This window comes from Fukomys damarensis, unplaced genomic scaffold (assembly GCF_012274545.1).
Source record: "Fukomys damarensis isolate Sample0158 unplaced genomic scaffold, DMR_v1.0_HiC HiC_scaffold_12, whole genome shotgun sequence".
NCBI lineage: Eukaryota > Metazoa > Chordata > Mammalia > Rodentia > Bathyergidae > Fukomys > Fukomys damarensis.
In genome coordinates this window covers 54,989,340-55,005,721 of record NW_022900924.1, presented here as the reverse complement: position 1 = coordinate 55,005,721, position 16,382 = coordinate 54,989,340, and the positions used below count along the sequence as shown (strand labels likewise).

The 16,382-nt window shown below is 63.2% G+C and overlaps 1 protein-coding gene across 1 annotated transcript in view; it reads left to right on the top strand.

The window, feature by feature from the left end:
- The window catches only part of Nbeal2 (neurobeachin like 2), a 21,208-nt gene extending 4,832 nt beyond the window's left edge, over positions 1-16,376 (top strand). The window contains exons 9-55 of the mRNA XM_033762704.1: positions 2-105; positions 231-337; positions 667-747; positions 2,071-2,154; positions 2,500-2,598; positions 2,938-3,533; positions 3,614-3,746; positions 3,853-3,972; positions 4,337-4,658; positions 4,840-4,922; positions 5,016-5,108; positions 5,439-5,613; positions 5,738-5,871; positions 6,128-6,287; positions 6,372-6,474; positions 6,565-6,718; positions 6,798-6,956; positions 7,094-7,253; positions 7,339-7,424; positions 7,500-8,009; positions 8,543-8,721; positions 8,813-8,972; positions 9,145-9,282; positions 9,374-9,736; positions 9,825-9,974; positions 10,049-10,206; positions 10,331-10,455; positions 10,538-10,673; positions 11,121-11,281; positions 11,383-11,699; positions 11,785-11,880; positions 12,150-12,274; positions 12,359-12,499; positions 12,591-12,721; positions 12,811-12,920; positions 13,030-13,147; positions 13,244-13,341; positions 13,410-13,526; positions 14,140-14,229; positions 14,321-14,430; positions 14,587-14,759; positions 14,874-14,968; positions 15,154-15,270; positions 15,369-15,527; positions 15,607-15,755; positions 16,018-16,153; positions 16,236-16,376. Coding sequence (XP_033618595.1) covers positions 2-105; positions 231-337; positions 667-747; positions 2,071-2,154; positions 2,500-2,598; positions 2,938-3,533; positions 3,614-3,746; positions 3,853-3,972; positions 4,337-4,658; positions 4,840-4,922; positions 5,016-5,108; positions 5,439-5,613; positions 5,738-5,871; positions 6,128-6,287; positions 6,372-6,474; positions 6,565-6,718; positions 6,798-6,956; positions 7,094-7,253; positions 7,339-7,424; positions 7,500-8,009; positions 8,543-8,721; positions 8,813-8,972; positions 9,145-9,282; positions 9,374-9,736; positions 9,825-9,974; positions 10,049-10,206; positions 10,331-10,455; positions 10,538-10,673; positions 11,121-11,281; positions 11,383-11,699; positions 11,785-11,880; positions 12,150-12,274; positions 12,359-12,499; positions 12,591-12,721; positions 12,811-12,920; positions 13,030-13,147; positions 13,244-13,341; positions 13,410-13,526; positions 14,140-14,229; positions 14,321-14,430; positions 14,587-14,759; positions 14,874-14,968; positions 15,154-15,270; positions 15,369-15,527; positions 15,607-15,755; positions 16,018-16,153; positions 16,236-16,337 — 7,417 coding nt within the window. The 3' untranslated portion in view covers positions 16,338-16,376. The remainder of the gene's footprint in view (position 1; positions 106-230; positions 338-666; positions 748-2,070; positions 2,155-2,499; positions 2,599-2,937; positions 3,534-3,613; positions 3,747-3,852; positions 3,973-4,336; positions 4,659-4,839; positions 4,923-5,015; positions 5,109-5,438; positions 5,614-5,737; positions 5,872-6,127; positions 6,288-6,371; positions 6,475-6,564; positions 6,719-6,797; positions 6,957-7,093; positions 7,254-7,338; positions 7,425-7,499; positions 8,010-8,542; positions 8,722-8,812; positions 8,973-9,144; positions 9,283-9,373; positions 9,737-9,824; positions 9,975-10,048; positions 10,207-10,330; positions 10,456-10,537; positions 10,674-11,120; positions 11,282-11,382; positions 11,700-11,784; positions 11,881-12,149; positions 12,275-12,358; positions 12,500-12,590; positions 12,722-12,810; positions 12,921-13,029; positions 13,148-13,243; positions 13,342-13,409; positions 13,527-14,139; positions 14,230-14,320; positions 14,431-14,586; positions 14,760-14,873; positions 14,969-15,153; positions 15,271-15,368; positions 15,528-15,606; positions 15,756-16,017; positions 16,154-16,235) is intronic.
- Positions 16,377-16,382: the final 6 nt, after the last annotated feature.

Here is a 16,382-nt window from a genome sequence, read left to right as displayed (position 1 = left end):
GCACCCTGCTGGAGGGCTACTTCCGCGTCCTCAACGCCGACTGGCCGGCCAGTCCCAGCTCGGGCCCCGAAGCGGCCCTGGTCACCCTGCGGGTCAGCATGCTTGGTGGGTACCAGCTCCACGACTCCCGGGAAGGGGTGCTGAGGAGAAGGCCCTGTGGTGACTGAAGGGGGTGTAAGGTTGCTGCTGCTGCCGCCAGGCTCAGGGCCTGACTCCCAAGCCTCACACAGATGCCATCCCCTTGATGCTGGCCTGTGAGGACCGGCCCGTGCTGCAGGCCACCTTCCTCAGCAACAACTGCTTCGAACACCTCATTCGCCTCATCCAGAACAGCAAGGTGGGCGGGGCTCAGCTGGCATGGAGGTGCCAGGTTGCTGCCGTGGCCAGTTTGGGGGAGGGTCTGGGATGTGGGCACGGCTCTGGATGGCTCTGAGCCCACAGCAGGGCAGCATTGTGGGAGGAAGGAGCTGCCGGCCTCCCTCTGAGCAGAGCAGGGGGCTCAGCTCCACTCCCCTGGTGCCCGGTTGGGGCATTATGCCTGGGTCTCAGGGTGCCACTTCCCTGTGGGGCAGAGCCCTGGCAGCTGCCCTGGTCCTGCTCTAACCCCACCTCTCCCATCTCCCTCCTCCCCTTTGCCCCCCTATCCTGTGCTCCCCTCCCCAACAGCTGTACCTGCAGGCCCGGGCGCCCCCTGAGGGGGACAGTGACCTGGCTACCTGGTTACTGACCGAGCCCGATGTCCAGAAGGTACCACCCAGGGCTGCTCAGCTCAGGCACTCTCTCCCTGGGCACTGCACCTGGGCTCCTTCTTGGAGCCTTTTCTGCACTCTAGCAAGGGGGTGAGGTGCCTGGCAGTGGGGTGGGTACCCTGTGCTGTCTCCCACCTGCAGGGCCCATCCTAGAGCTGGGGCAGGAAATGGTCCATCCCACACCTGGTATCAGAATTGGGCATTGGGGTGTGGCTATGCCAAACTGGACGGAACCTTCGAAACTCAGCCACCCACCCCATTTCTCAAAAGGGGATACAGTGGATCTGATACACAAGTCCACTATCATTGCTGGTGGAGGCAGGGCTCCCCAGCAGGGCATCTCCTACCCAACCTGAGCAGGTGCCTGGTGCTCCCTGAGCTTCAGGCTGTGCTGTCTCACCTGTGTGGAGCTCTAGGGAGCCCCAACCCTGGCTTTGTCTTCATCAGGCAGCACCGTGTCCACTGCACTTGGTTGTTTTCTCAGAGCCTCTGTCCATTGTTCTACAAAGCAGGCAGAGCAAGCTGACTACTCTTTATTCTGTTTTTTGTTTTTTTGAGACAGGGTCTTGCTGCGTAGTTCAGGCTGGCATTGAATTTGCAGTGGTCCTCTTGTCTCAGCCTCCTGGAGTATTGCAATTACAGGCTTGCGCCACCACGCCCAGCTTCCCTTTTATTTTTAGACAAAGAATCATTACTGAGCCCTAGAGAGGGCAAAAGGGTTGCCTAAGCCACAGAGGGTTGCTGGCCAGAGCTGGGACTAAAAGGCCCCACAGTGTGAACTTGGGTTTAGGTCCTATTGACACTGGCTCTGTGTCCCTGTCACCCCCTGGGCAGGACAGGGAACAGGTAGTGTGTCCTGGCTGTCGGGTCCAGCCAGGCTGAGCCAATGTCCCCGCCTGGGTCTCAGGGCAGGGGCAGGGTAGGATGGAGAGGCTCGAAGGTTCTTCTGGTTGTGACTTCCTGTGGTTGATTGTCCCACCCCCACCTGTTGTCAATCATGTGGGTGATGGGCACTTGCTGGCTGCTTGCATGTGTGGGGACGTGGCAGGGGGACCAAGTCCACCAGAGGACGGGAGGGGTGCAGTGAGTGTCCACCATGAATCTGTCCTGAGTGGCCTCAGTTTCCTTGCAGGCCTGTCAGAGCAGGTCTGGCCACACCACTCACAGAGGATCTAGGAACGGGGTTGGGTCAGAGCACTTGGGACAAGTAGAGGGCCTGGTGCCCAGAACATGCTGGTGCCCTGATCCAGCACATGCTGGGACCCCAGCGTGGGGTGCAGAGCGCTGCCAGCCCTGACAGCCTGCGCCGCCTCTCCCCAAGGTCCTGGACCAGGACACAGATGCCATTGCCGTGCATGTGGTCCGTGTGCTGACCTGCATCATGAGCGGCTCCCCATCTGCCAAGGTGAGGGCGCAGCCCACAAGAATCCTCTTCCTGGGGCAGAACAGGGGAGCTGGGGAGGTGCCCGCCCTGACTTCAGGGTGTTAGCGGGGCAGGCACCCTGGGCAGGTGTAGTTGTCAGTCTGTGCTGGGAGCTGGGCACCCAGCATCAGGGCTGGTCCCATCTGCAACCTCCCGAGGGAACCAGGCCTCCATCCCTCTCACTCCAGAGGCAGAGCCAGGCAAGGGAGCCTCAAAGGATGCCCTCCAGGGTCTCTCTGAGGGGTGCTCGTGCCCCCAGGCCACATGCACGCATGCACACATGCATGCGAGCTCACGGGCTGCACACCATGCCTCCTACCCCCACAGGAGGTGTTCAAGGAACGCATTGGCTACCCGCAGCTGCAGGAGGTCCTGAGGAGCCACGGGCCTCCCACCCACAGGCTGCTGCAGGAGCTGCTCAGCATGGTGAGGGCGGGTCCAGGGTTCAGGGTCGACACCCAGGAGGGCTGTGCTTCCAGCGGCCTGTACCTAGTGAGCCACGGCACGGCCACACCGTCGGGGTCCCTGGGATGAAGGCTCTGTGCTGTGGGACCGTCCTAACAATGTGCTGCTGGGGGCTCAGCCAACCCAGGTGTAAACTGAGGCTCAGAGGTGGGCAGGGCTGGAGGAGCACTGTCGGGAGTCACCATTCCCACACGCCCCTGCCTGTGGGCAGAGGGTGCTGCGTGTTGCTTTCCCATGCTGGAGGCAAGTAAACGGTGACAGGGAGTGTTGGCTGGGGGCTATCGCAGTGTCTCCCCACAGGCCGTGGAGGGCGATCACAGCCTGTGCCCACCTCCACCAATCCGCAACGAGCAGCCAGTGCTGGTGCTGATGCAGTGGCTGCCAGCACTGCCCACCGCTGAGCTGCAGCTCTTCCTGGCACAACGCCTCCGGTGGCTCTGTGACAGCTGCGCTGCCAGCCGGGCCACCTGTGTGCAGGCAGGCCTGGTGTGCTCCCTGGTGGAGACGCTCAGCACGGGGAGGACCCTGGGGGCCCGGTGCCAGGAGCAGCTGCTGGCCCTGCTACAGGCGCTGGGCCGCGTGTCCCTGAGACCCTTGGAGCTGCGTCACCTGCTGCGCCCCCCGTCCTGGCTGGACTCGGATGGAGCTGAGGCTGAGAGGGCTCACCACGCGGGCGCCGTCATCCGAGTGCTGTCCGGCATGGCCCGGCACCAGGGTCCCTCACGCGCTCTGCGCTACTTTGACCTCACACCCAGCATGGCAGGCATCATGGTGCCACCTGTGCAGCGATGGCCAGGACCCGGCTTCACCTTCCATGCCTGGCTCTGTCTGCACCCCACGGACCCAGCACCAGCCCTAGCACCTGCCCGGCCACTCCAGCGAAAGCAGCTGTACAGGTGGGTGACTCGGGCGGGTCGGGGAGCCACTGCTGTGGGGAGCAGGAGGAAGTGGGCTTAACCAGCTCGCCTGTCCCCAGCTTCTTCACCAGCAGCGGCTTGGGCTTCGAGGCCTTTTTCACAGCAGCAGGGAGCCTGGTGGTGGCCGTGTGCACGCGGAAGGAGTACCTGACCACAAGCCTGCCCGAAGTGTCCTTCGCAGACTCTGCCTGGGTGAGCCTCGGCCCCCTCGTGGCCCAGTGTGTGCGCACATACGTGTGTGCTGCAGGAGGATGGCAGACCAAGTCCCAAATCCAACGCCTCCCGGCTCCTCTTCTAGCACTGCGTGGCCATCGTCCATGTGCCTGGACGCCGGCCCTTCAGCCAGAACCTGCTCCGCGTATACCGAGATGGCCATCTGGTCACAACCGCGCCCCTGCGCTGCCCCTGCCTCAGTGAGGTGTGTCAGGCTGCCTTTTGGGGGCCTTGGAGCACTCCGGGGGAGGTGGGGCTGCAGGTCGGGTGTGTCCTTCCCTCCCACCTGGGGCCTTGGAATTCAGCTTCTGGGAAAAGCTGGGCAGGTGTGGTGGCTCACACCTGCAATCCCAGCACCGGAGAGGCTGTGGCGGGGCGGGGGTGATGTCACCTTGAGTTCAAAGCCAGCCTGGGCTACACAGTGAGACCCAATCTCAGAAAACTAAAAAAAAATAAATAAATTCAGCCTCTGGGGTCTGTGCAGCCACTGGGGTCCCCAAAAAGAAGCCGGTGTAGGTGGTGCCTTGGGCTTTTCTGTGAGCTGACCAATCCCCAACTCCGGCCCACAGCCATTCTCCTCCTGCTGCATCGGCTCTGCTGGGCACCGCACAACGACCACCACCCTGGGGCTGCCTACGCCACCAGTCCCTGAGGCTCTGGCCCACGTGCACCCCTCCCTCACCCGCTCCCAGTCAGTCCCGGCCTCCACGGGACTGGGCTGGGGGTCTGGGCTGGTGGCCCCCCTGCAGGAGGGCAGCATCGGCTCCACACTTGCAGGCACCCAGGACATGCGTTGGGGCAGCCCCACGTCCCTGGAGGGCGAGCTGGGGGCTGTGGCCATCTTCCATGAGCCTGTGCAGGCCTCCGCCCTGCGGACGCTGTATGCCTTAGGTACGTAGCCCCTGTGCCACTGTCCCAAGACCAGGGGCTGGGTCTTCTAAGGGGCCATGGCCAGGGGCCAGGGGGCCAGAGATTTGAGGGAGTCGCTGGGACTCTGTCCTCCGGTCTGGCTCAGGACAGGGTGTGGCCAGTGTGCCCCATCAGGAGATCTGAAGCCCCTGCACCTCCCCAGGGCCCAATGAGCCGGCGCCCTTCAAGCCTGAGGGTGAACTTCACGAGCTGGGCACCAAGCTGCTCCTTCATTACTCACCGCAGGTATCTGGGCCAGGGGAGCTGCGCTGGCTCCCATATTCTCTGCCACCCCTTTCTCTGCCCAAGCCCTACCACTTTCTCACCCTCCTTCCCCAGGCCTGTAAGAATAATATCTGCCTGGACCTGTCCCCCGGCCACGCGCTGGACGGCCGCCTGACAGGACACAGGGTGGAGACGTGGGATGTGAAGGTGCGTTTGCTGTGTGTGTGGCAGGCCTGAGTGTGCGGCGTGGGTGTGAAAGTGGAGCAGGCCCTGTATGGGTTGAGACCCTCTCAAAAGAGCCAAACTTCAGCCACATGTAGTAGGGCACAGCTATGATCCCAGCACTCTGGAGGCTGAAGCAGTAGGATCACTCTGAGTTCAAGGCCAGCCTGGGCTACATACTGAGGCCTTGTCTCAAAAATCCAAACAAGATGGCTGAGATTCCTGGATCTGGGCTTCCTGACCAGGTGCTCGGTGGGGACACCACAGGGCAGGACACAGGCTGGGGCCACCCTCTCACCACCACCCCTCCCCCAGGATGTGGTGAGTTGTGTGGGGGGCATGGGTGCCCTTCTGCCCCTGCTGGATCGAGTGGCTTCACAGCCCCAAGAGCCCGAGGCAGAGCCGGCTGAAACTCATGACCTCGTGGGGCCCGAGCTGACCTCCAGCCACAACACCCAGGGCCTGCTCCTCCCTCTGGGCAAGTCTTCTGGTGAGTGTCCCAGGGCCTGGGTCTGGGACTGAATCCGGGCATGATGCGGGTTTGGAGTGCTTGAGGCCTCAGAGCCACCGGCAAGCCCTTAACCCGCCTCTGCCTTCTTCCTGGTGGCTGGCAGAGGAGCGGATGGAGAAGAACGCAGTGGCTGCTTTCCTGCTGATGCTGCGGAACTTCCTGCAGGGCCACACCGTGAACCAGGAGAGCCTGGTGCAGTGCCAGGGCCCTGCCATCGTCGGGGCCCTGCTGCGCAAGGTGCGGCCTGGCAGGGTGGGAGTCTGTATCTGAACTAGGGGCCAAAAGGAGCATTTGAGGCAGGGAGGGGCCCTGGGAAAGGGCAGCCAGGCAGGGGCAGCAGAGCCCCATGGTAGGTGGTACCTGATGCTTAGCGATGGCAGGAGTGGGTATGGGGATGTCACATCTTCGTCCGGTAGGCCTGCAGGGGAAGCCAGTAGCTGCGACATTAGGTGGCAGAGCCTGACATCTCTGCCCACCCCTCCTCCTGCTGCAGGTGCCCAGCTGGGGCATGGACATGAACGTGCTCATGTCCGCCCAGCTGCTGATCGAGCAGGTGGCCTCGGAGGGCAGGGGACCCCTCCTGTACCTGCTGTACCAGCACCTGCTCCTCAACTTCCACCTCTGGACACTCAGCGACTTTGCCGTGCGTCTCGGTAGGTGGGGTGCAGCGAACTAGGAGCTCTGGTGGTGCGGCCTGGGCTGGAGGAGCTGAGGGGTCCTCTGCGGTGCCCCCTCAGGCCACATCCAGTACATGTCCAGCATCATCCGGGAGCACCGACAGAAGCTGCGGAGGAAGTACGGGGTCCAGTTCATCCTCGATGCTCTGCGTACCCACTACGGGTGAGGCTGGTGGGACCAGGGATGTGGAGGCGGCTGCCCAGGTCCAGCTCCCACCGCCCTGGCTGATCTGGCTCCTCCGTCCCCTGCCAGCCCACAGCGGGAGCGCCCCCTGGTGGCAGACGACCTGCGGACCATGCAGACCTCCCTCCTGGGCCTGGCTCGGGAGTTCCTGGTGCGGAGCTTCTCTCCTGAGGACCTGCAGGTCCTGCTGAGTTTCTTAGCAGCGATGGGTGATGACAGCCAGGTAGACTGCAGGTGGGCAAGGGTGAGGTTTGAGGGAGAGAGGTGCATGGGCCACGTGGTGAGCCATCTCATGTCTGCAGGTGGTGGGAGTGTTGGACCTGCTGCTGAGCCTGCTCCAGGCTTCCTCCACCCAGGACTCCCTGGCTGTGTCCCTGCTGGAACCTGGGAACCTCGAGGTGCTGCTGGCCCTGCTGGTGCGGCCTGGGTCACTGCCCCTGCTGCCCGACCGAGTCTGTAAGGTATACCCTTGGCATGGCAGGGCAGCCTTGGGCCTGTGGGTGACACCGCCTTCTCCTGGGGCCACACTCTATGCAGTGACTTCTTGTGCTAGAGTAAGTCCCTGCCTGTAACAACAGCCAACCCCACGGCCCCACAGATCCTGCACAGACTGCAGCAGAATGAGCGGTTGCCTGAGCGCAGCCGCCAGCGGCTCCGCCTGCGAGACAGTGGCCTTCTGGGCCTCACTGCTTGCCTGCCCGAGGGGACTGTCTCTCCCCAGCTCTGCCAGGGCCTCTACAGGCTCCTCCTGGGGGCAGGTATGGCCTGGCTGGGTGATGAGGGTACACGTCTCAGCCCTCCCTGCAGGGCCAGTCCCTCAGGTTCCCTCTGCCCATCCCCCAGATAGCCTGAACCTCTCAGACCTGCTGGCTGTGGTGCAACTGTCCCTGCAGACTGACCTCAGTGTGCGCCTGGACATCTGCCGCCAGGTGAGTGAGACAGGAGGGTTTGGGGGCCCTGGCAGATAGCCGGATGGCCCCTCATCGCTGTGCCCTGGCCTGCAGCTCTTCCACCTCATCTACGGACAGCCGGACGTCGTGCGGCTGCTGGCCCGGCAGGCTGGTTGGCAGGATGTGCTGACCCGGCTGTATGTCCTGGAGGCTGTCACAGCCGGTGGTTCCCCACCCTTTGCCCCAGAGCTGCCCACCTCCCCCGAGGCAGCCCTGCCCCCACCATCCTCTGAGTCCCCAGTGGACCCTTCCGACGTCTTCCTGCCCTCAGATGCCCCCAGTCCCGACCCCGACGTCTTTTACCAAGCTCTCTCCCCATTCTGCACACCCTTTGACCTGGTCCTGGAACGGGCCAGCGTGGGCTCAGGCACCACGGCCATCAGTGGCAGCAGCAGTGGGACCCTGACTCCAGCTAGCCAGCCTGGAACCCCTTCCCCCCTCGATGGGCCACGGCCTTTCCCCGCCGCCCCTGGCAGACACAGCTCCAGTCTCTCCAATGTGCTGGAGGATGGCAGCCTCCCCACTGTGAGCGGGGATGATGCCTCCAACACAAGCAACCCTCAGGTGAGGAGGAGGGGTGCCCAGGCTGGCAGTAAGGCCACTTTGAAGGTGTGGCTCTATCTGATACCGCAGCTGAGGCTGCAGTTGGGTCTGGTGCTGCCCTCTTGTAGCAGTTGCCTGCAAGGTGTCCTGGAACTGGGCAATCATGTTGAGCCAGAGTGGGGGACACCAGCCAGGCTTTGGGGGGTCCTCAAGAGAGCTTGTAGGAGCCAGATGTTGTGCACACACTTGTAATCCCAGCAGTGAGGAGGCTGAGGCAGGAGGCTCTCTGTAAGTTGGAGACCAACCAAGGGCTACAGAATGAGTTCAAGCCCACCCTGAAATATATACCAAGACCCCATCTCAAAAAAACTAAAAGAAAAACTTCCCAACTTTCTCCTCTACTTTAGGCTGCAGGCCCTGGGTTCCAGGCTGGTTGTTAGCTGCATTTTCTATCATCCCTACCTGTGGGCAGACAAGGGGTGCTGAGTGGGATGGGGTGGGGGTCAGCCCCGTCCCACTTCCCAGCCTACCACATCCCCTGCCTTTGCTCACAGCAAACCCCAGAGGAAGAGCTGTGCAACCTTCTCACCAACGTGCTGTTCTCGGTGACGTGGAGGGGCGTGGAGGGCAGTGACGAGGCTGCCTGGCGGGAGCGTGGCCAGGTCTTCTCGGTGCTCACCCAGCTGGGTGCCTCGGCCACTCTGGTTCGCCCACCTGACTGCATCAAGCGCAGGTGCGAGGGCCGCTCCGGAGGGTGTGGGGCCCCTAGCAGCCGGGCAAGGGCACAGACAGGGAAACGCCCACTTCCCTTACTCACCCCGAAGCCTGCTGGAGATGATGCTGGAGTCTGCGCTGAACGACCTCCAGGAGGCCAGCCCCGGGGCGCTGGCCAGCCTCACCCAGCAGGTGCTATGGCTGCTTCGGCTGCTTCAGGACTTCCTGTGTGCTGAGGGCCACGGGAACCAGGAGCTGTGGAGCGAGAAGGTGCAAGCGCTGGGAGGGGAGGTGCAGGCACACAGGCCATGATGGTGCACAGACCCCACCTGGACCCCAGCCCCGAGTTTACCTTGCTCCCTCCCGTGGATCCTTGGGCTTCCTGGGGGTGGTGACATCTGTCAAGAATGTGTGTGTGTGTGTGTGCGCGCGTACACGGCAGCTCTTTGAAGGTGTGTGCAGCCTGCTCGACCGCCTGGGAGCCTGGCCGCACCTGGCCAACAGCACGGCCGAGCTCCGGGAGATGGCACAGATTGGCCTACGCCTTGTGCTCGGCTATATTCTGCTGGAGGACCCGCAGGTGCGCATGGAGGCGGCAGTGGGAGGGGCGGCAGGCACAGGGAGTGCCCAGTGCACCCTCACCACCACCGCCGGGCCTGTGTCCACCACAGCTGCACGCCCAGGCCTACGTGAAGCTGCACATGCTGCTGCAGACTGCAGTGCCCGCCCGCCGCCAGGAGGCCTGCTACGTGCTCTCCAAGCTGGAAGCTGCCCTTGGCCGGGCACTGGTGGCCTCGCAGGAAGAGGGGGCCCCTGAGGGTGCACAGCCCCCAGCTGCAGCCACAGCCACCGCCTCAGAGCGCTGCTCTTGGCTGGTGCCTCTGGTGCGCACGCTTCTGGACTGCGCCTACGAGCCGCTGGGGCTGCAGTGGGGGCTGCCCTCCCTGCCACCCACCAACGGCAGCCCCACCTTCTTCGAGGACTTCCAGGCCTTCTGTGCCACGCCCGAATGGCGGCAGTTCATCGACAAGCAGGTGCATGGGAGTGGGGACGGAGGGAGAGGAGTGGACCTGGTGGGGAGCGTGTGCCGATGACCGGTCTGCTGTCTCCGTGGGTCTGCAGGTACAGCCCACCATGTCACAGTTTGAGATGGACACCTATGCCAAGAGCCACGACCTCATGTCAGGCTTCTGGAACACCTGCTATGACATGCTTATGAGCAGTGGCCAGCGGCGCCAGCGGGAGCGCGCACACAGTCGCCAGGCCTTTCAGGTGAGTGGCCCAGGGTGGGCATGGGGCCAGAAGCATGGCTGCTGGGACTGACCGGCCCCCTTCCTCTCCCACAGGAGCTGGTGCTGGAGCCGGCCCAGCGGCGGTCGCGCCTGGAGGGGCTGCGCTATGCTGCGGCGCTGAAGCAGCAGGCTGCCCAGCACTTGGTGGCCCTCCTGCACTGGGGGGCCCTGTGGCGCCAGCTCTCCAGTCCCTGTGGGGCCTGGGCACTAAGGTGGGCAGGGGTAGGGTTCAGCGGAGAGGGAGCAGCCTGCAGTACCTTCGGTATGAGGCCTGGGAGGAAGAGGGGTCTCCAGCCCTCTGCCCACCAGTGACCACCACTGGGGTCCCATCTGCAGGGACCGCCCAGCCCCCCACTGGAAGCTGTCCAGTGCCGAGACGTACTCACGAATGCGTCTGAAGCTGGTGCCTAACCATCACTTTGACCCTCACCTGGAAGCCAGCGCCCTTCGTGACAATCTGGGTGAGAGAGGGTGCCTTGCTGTCTGCCTGGTCGGTATGTCCCGTTCTCCCTCTCTCCGCTGAGCGCACTTGCCCTCTTGCAGGGGAGGTCCCCCTGACTCCCACCGAAGAGGCCTCACTGCCTCTGGCTGTGACCAAAGAGGCCAAAGTCAGCACCCCACCCGAGGAGCAGCAGGAAGACCAGCTGGAGGAGGATGAGCTGGCTGGGCTGGAGACCCTGTGAGTGGCAGGGCTGGGAGCTGGCCCTTGGCCCCTGGAATCTGCCCAGGGTGGCAGGCAGGGCCTCTGCTCCAACATATAGACACCTGCTGTGGGTTTGGCTCCCAGCGTCCAGGTCCTTTCCGGGGGTACCTGGGAGAGTCATGCAGGTGACAGCGTTGATAACTGCTCTTTATTTTATTTATGTAATTAGCACTATGGGGTGTTGAACCCGAGGCCTTTGCACTGAATTGCATCCAAAGCCCTTTTTAAATTTTGAGACAGGTTCTTGCCAAGTCACTAGGTTCCCCAGGCTAGGATTGAACTCATGATCCCTATGCCTCAGCCTCCCTGAGTGCTAGGATTACAGGTGTGGGTGGCACAGCAGGTAGACCTCAGGACTTGTTGGCCTTGAGGTGGCCAGGAGTAGCTGCCAGAGCCTTAGCTGAGGTGGGTGCCGGCCCCCAGGCTGGAGGCGGCAGACCTGGATGAGCAGCGTGAGAAGCTGGTGCTGTCAGCCGAGTGCCAGCTGGTGACGGTGGTGGCTGTGGTCCCAGGCTTGCTAGAGGTCACTACACAGCACATCTACTTCTACGACGGCAGCACTGAGCGTGTGGAAACTGAGGAGGGTGCGTCCTGGTGGGACGGGGCACATGGGCATAGCAGGAATGGACGGAGGGCAGGCTTGGGCCCCTGCTAGCAACTCCCGCACCTGCTGTGGCTCCTGCAGGCATCGGCCACGACTTCCGGCGCCCCCTGGCCCAGCTGCGCGAGGTCCACCTGCGGCGTTTCAACCTACGCCGCTCAGCACTTGAGCTCTTCTTCATCGATCAGTCCAACTACTTTCTCAACTTCCCCTACCGGGGCGCAGGGACCAGCGCCTCCTCTCCTTCCCAGGCACCCCGGGCCCAGCCCCGCACTCCAGCCCCCCACACTCAGGTCCGCAACCAGGTATACTCTTGGCTCTTGCGCTTGCGGCCGCCCACCCAGGGCTACCTGAGCAGCCGCTCCCCACAGGAAATGCTGCACGCCTCAGGCCTTACCCAGGTGAGAACCCAGGTGACATCGACACCGAGAGTCAGGGGATGCTGAAGAGCCACCAGGTCACCTCCCGCCTGCCTTTGCTCCCCAGAAATGGGTCCACCGGGAGATTTCCAACTTTGAGTACTTGATGCAGCTCAATACCTTTGCGGGGCGGACCTACAACGACCTGTCTCAGTACCCTGTGGTGAGGGCCCGTCTGCCTCCGCCAGCCTGCTCCGCTTGTGCTCCCTGGGGCTGGGTCCTGAGCCAGGCCCTAACTAGCTTGCCCTGAAGCCCTGCCGCCCCTCCTACCGGCCCAGCCTGGGCCTGGCTCCTGTTCCCCACTGCCATCTCCCCTCCCCTCCCCGTGGTGCCCCCCAGCCAGAGCAGGCTCTGTGCCCGTCTGAGGGTGAGGGCAGGGCATGGTGGGCAGGCAGGACCTTCATGTACCCCCTTCCCTGGGTGGGCGGCCAGTTCCCCTGGGTCTTACAGGACTACGTGTCCCCAACCCTGGACCTCAGCAACCCGGCTGTCTTCCGGGACCTGTCCAAACCCATCGGTGTGGTGAACCCCAAGCATGCCCAGCTCGTGCGGGAGAAGTGAGCATGTGGGCAGGGAGGGCTCAGCGGGGTGGGGATGGCAAGAGGAGGGGCCGCTGCTGACTCCCCTGCCCACGGCCCCAGGTATGAGAGCTTCGAGGACCCGGCGGGCACGATCGACAAATTCCACTATGGCACCCACTACTCCAACGCAGCGGGCGTCATGCACTACCTCATCCGCGTGGAGCCCTTTACCTCCCTGCACGTCCAGCTGCAGAGTGGCCGGTGCGCCAGGGGTGTGGGCGAGGGGGGTGGGCCTGCCCTGCCTGCCCCCACCCCCGTCTCCTCACCTGGGCCCACGCCCTCCATCCACCAGCTTCGACTGCTCGGATCGCCAGTTCCACTCAGTGGCCGCGGCCTGGCAGGCGCGCCTGGAGAGCCCAGCCGACGTGAAGGAGCTCATCCCCGAGTTCTTCTACTTCCCAGACTTCCTGGAGAACCAGAACGGTAGCATGCGGGATGCTGGCCACCATGGGGGCACGGAGCCTAGGTGGTGAGGATGCATCAGGGGCACTACCGACCTGGCTCTCTGCTAGGCTTTGACCTGGGCTGCCTGCAGCTGACCAACGAGAAGGTGGGTGATGTAGTGCTGCCACCGTGGGCCAGCTCCCCCGAGGACTTCATCCAGCAGCACCGCCGGGCTCTGGTGAGGAGGTGACCACTCGCAGACCAGAGGGGGCTGGGCGGGTCACAGCAGGGGGTTCCGCTGCCCCTGGACCGACGGCAGGGGGGTTCCGCTGTCCCTCACACCCCAGGAATCAGAGCACGTGTCTGCTCACCTGCACGAGTGGATCGACCTCATCTTCGGCTACAAGCAGCGGGGGCCAGCGGCGGAGGAGGCCCTCAATGTCTTCTACTACTGCACCTACGAGGGTGGGTGTGTGCTGCACATGCGTGGGGGGGCCGGGGGTAAGATGTGGGGGACAGAGAGGGCACAGGGGGAGTCCTCACTGTTCCCCTCCCTCACAGGGGCTGTGGACCTGGACCATGTGGCGGATGAGCGCGAACGCAAGGCCCTGGAGGGCATCATCAGCAACTTCGGGCAGACTCCCTGCCAGCTGCTAAAGGTGAGACCGGCTTGGGGGACAGTGGTCACGTGCCCATGCCCTGGTACTGACCGGCCACGTGTCTGCAGGAGCCGCATCCACCCCGGCTGTCGGCCGAGGAAGCTGCCCAGCGCCTGGCCCGTCTGGACACCACCTGCCCCAGCCTCTTCCAGCACCTGGACCAGCTCAAGGCCTTCTTTGCGGAGGTGAGAGGAGGGCGAGGCCTTGGCTTCCACTGAGTGGAGTGGGGTGAGTTCCACCGTCCTTCCCCGCGCTTGGGGCCCACGAGAACCCTGAGTCAAGCTCCGACTGAAAGGCCTCTGGGAGTGTGAAACGGACACGGGAGGAACATGGAGGCAGGAGGGAAAGCTGCCTGCTCCAGGCAGGGCCAGCTGTGACCTCACCAAAGAGTCTCTCAGGCCTTCGGGAGGTGAGGACGGAGGGGATGTGGCCTTGGACACCTCCCTGCCTGCACCCTGAAATGTTGCCCGGAGTCTGACGCTTTTAGGCTCCCCTCTTCCTAGGGGAGAGGGAACATGGGGCAACCGGCGTGGGAAAATCAAGGCTGAGGCCAACCTTGATACTCTGGAAGGATCTTGTGTGTCCATCCCAGCCTCGCGCTCTCAGAGATGCCCTCCGGCACGTCCACCCGACTCTCGTGGCTGTTTCTTGGAGGGACCGCTGTTCCTGTGTTACTTAGTCTGTGATGTCTAGTGGTGGAGGGCAAAGGAAGGGATGGTCCCCCGGAAGCACACTGCTGGCCTGGGCACTTCCAGCCTTGTACTTTTCTTCTTCCCCAGCTTGCACTTGTCCCCACAGGTGGTCAGTGATGGTGTGCCCCTTGTGCTGGCCCTGGTCCCCCACCAGCAGCCCCATTCCTTCATCACCCAGGGCTCCCCAGACCTGTTGGTAGGTGCACTGGGCAGGGCCCCCACCTCAGCTCCACCGCACCCCCTCTCTAGCTCTGCCTCAACCCACCTGTGCCCCCCTGTGCCTGCAGGTGACAGTGAGTGCCAATGGGCTGCTAGGCACCCACAACTGGTTGCCCTATGACCGAAACATAAACAACTACTTCAGCTTCAGCAAAGACCCCACCCTCAGCAACCCCAAGTAGGCTGCATGGAGGGGTGGGTGCAGGGCAGGCTGTTGATGCCCACATGGAGAGGCACCTCCCCTGCCGACCAGGCTGTTCCATGGCAGCAGGGGAGGGGTCTGGCCAGGACCTCCCAGGGCCTGGCTTCACCTACTTCCCTTTCTTTGGGTCAGGATGCAGAGACTGCTGAGTGGCCCATGGGTGCCAGGCAGTGGCGTGAGTGGGCAGACTTTGGCGGTGGCCCCAGATGGAAAGCTGCTCTTCAGCGGCGGCCACTGGGATGGCAGCCTGCGGGTGACTGCACTACCCCGTGGCAAGCTGTTGAACCAGCTCAGTCGCCACCTTGGTACGTCCAGCCTGACGCTGGGGAGAATGAACCGTGCACGTGTGGGGTGGGTTCAGAGGCTACCAGGAAGGTGCAGTGACAGTGTCCCGCCTGTGTCCTCCCCACCCTGTGCAGATGTAGTGACCTGCCTTGCACTGGACACCTGTGGCATCTACCTCATCTCGGGCTCCCGAGACACCACATGCATGGTGTGGCGGCTCCTCCAGCAGGTGTGGCTGGTGGGCAGCCCTGTGGGGACCGAAGCCCAGGCCTGCAGCCCAACTGCCCTTGTGCCCCTTTCCCTCCACTACTGTGAGCCAGGCTGGGGCTCTCTGGCCTTGGACATGGCCTTCTCCTTCCTGAGCTTCAGCCTTCTTATCTGAGCCCAGTCCTAAGCCAGCCCTGGTTCCCACAGGGCGGTCTGTCGGTAGGGCTGGCACCAAAGCCCATGCAGGTCCTCTATGGGCACAAGGCAGCAGTGAGCTGTGTGGCCATTAGCACAGAACTCGACATGGCTGTGTCTGGATCTGAGGTGGGTGTATACACGTGTGCCCAGAAGAAGCTGGGTTTGCAGGGTACCACCCCAGACCCCAAACCCCCTGCCCAGCATGCTAAACTGCCCTTCTACAGGATGGAACTGTGATCATACACACTGTACGCCGGGGCCAGTTTGTGGCAGCGCTACAGCCTCCAGGGGCCACACTGCCTGGACCTGTGTCTCACCTGGCCCTGGGGTCTGAAGGGCAGATTGTGGTCCAGAGCTCGACAAGGGAACGTCCTGGAGCCCAGGTAAGGGGAATGGGTGCCTAGCAGGCAGCAGAGCATTTGGAATGGGGGACCAGCTGCCTACATGCCCATCTTCCTCCAGGTCACCCACTCCTTGCACTTGTACTCCGTGAATGGGAAGTTGCGAGCTTCACTGCCCTTGGCAGAGCGGCCTACCGCCCTGGTGGTGACAGAGGACTTTGTTTTGCTGGGCACTGCCCAGTGCACCCTGCACATCCTCCACTTGAACAAGTGAGCACCACCTCATATGAACTCAGGGTCCCTCAATGTGGTGGTCACTGGCAGAGAACGGGGCACTGCCGTGGAAGCACATACTGTACACGTCTGTGGGCACATTATTCAGGGGACTTCCTTTATGTGTGCGGGTTTCAATTTAGCCATCCTAAAATGAGGTTGGAGGGGGAGGGGTGTGCAGGATGAATAAGCCACATCTGGCTGCCGGGTGCTGAGTTCCAGGGAGTTAAGAATTCTTCACACCCCTGCCCTGCTCCAGGCTGCTCCCGGCCGCGCCCCCGCTGCCCATGAAGGTGCCTATCCACAGTGTGGCGGTGACCAAGGAGCGCAGCCATGTGCTGGTGGGCCTGGAGGACGGCAAGCTGATTGTGGTGGGCGCAGGACAGCCCTCCGAGGTGAGGATCTGGACAGGGGGGCCTCGAAGCCACTGAGGGCCCAGCACCTGGCTCACCCCACGTCCCTGCTACCCCCGACCAGGTGCGCAGCAGCCAGTTCGCGCGGAAGCTGTGGCGGTCCTCGCGGCGCATCTCCCAGGTGTCCTCGGGAGAGACCGAGTACAACCCCTGCGAAGCGCGCTGAGCCCGCTCACGTGACTGCTCAGGCTCCGCCCTGGTGCTAGGCCCC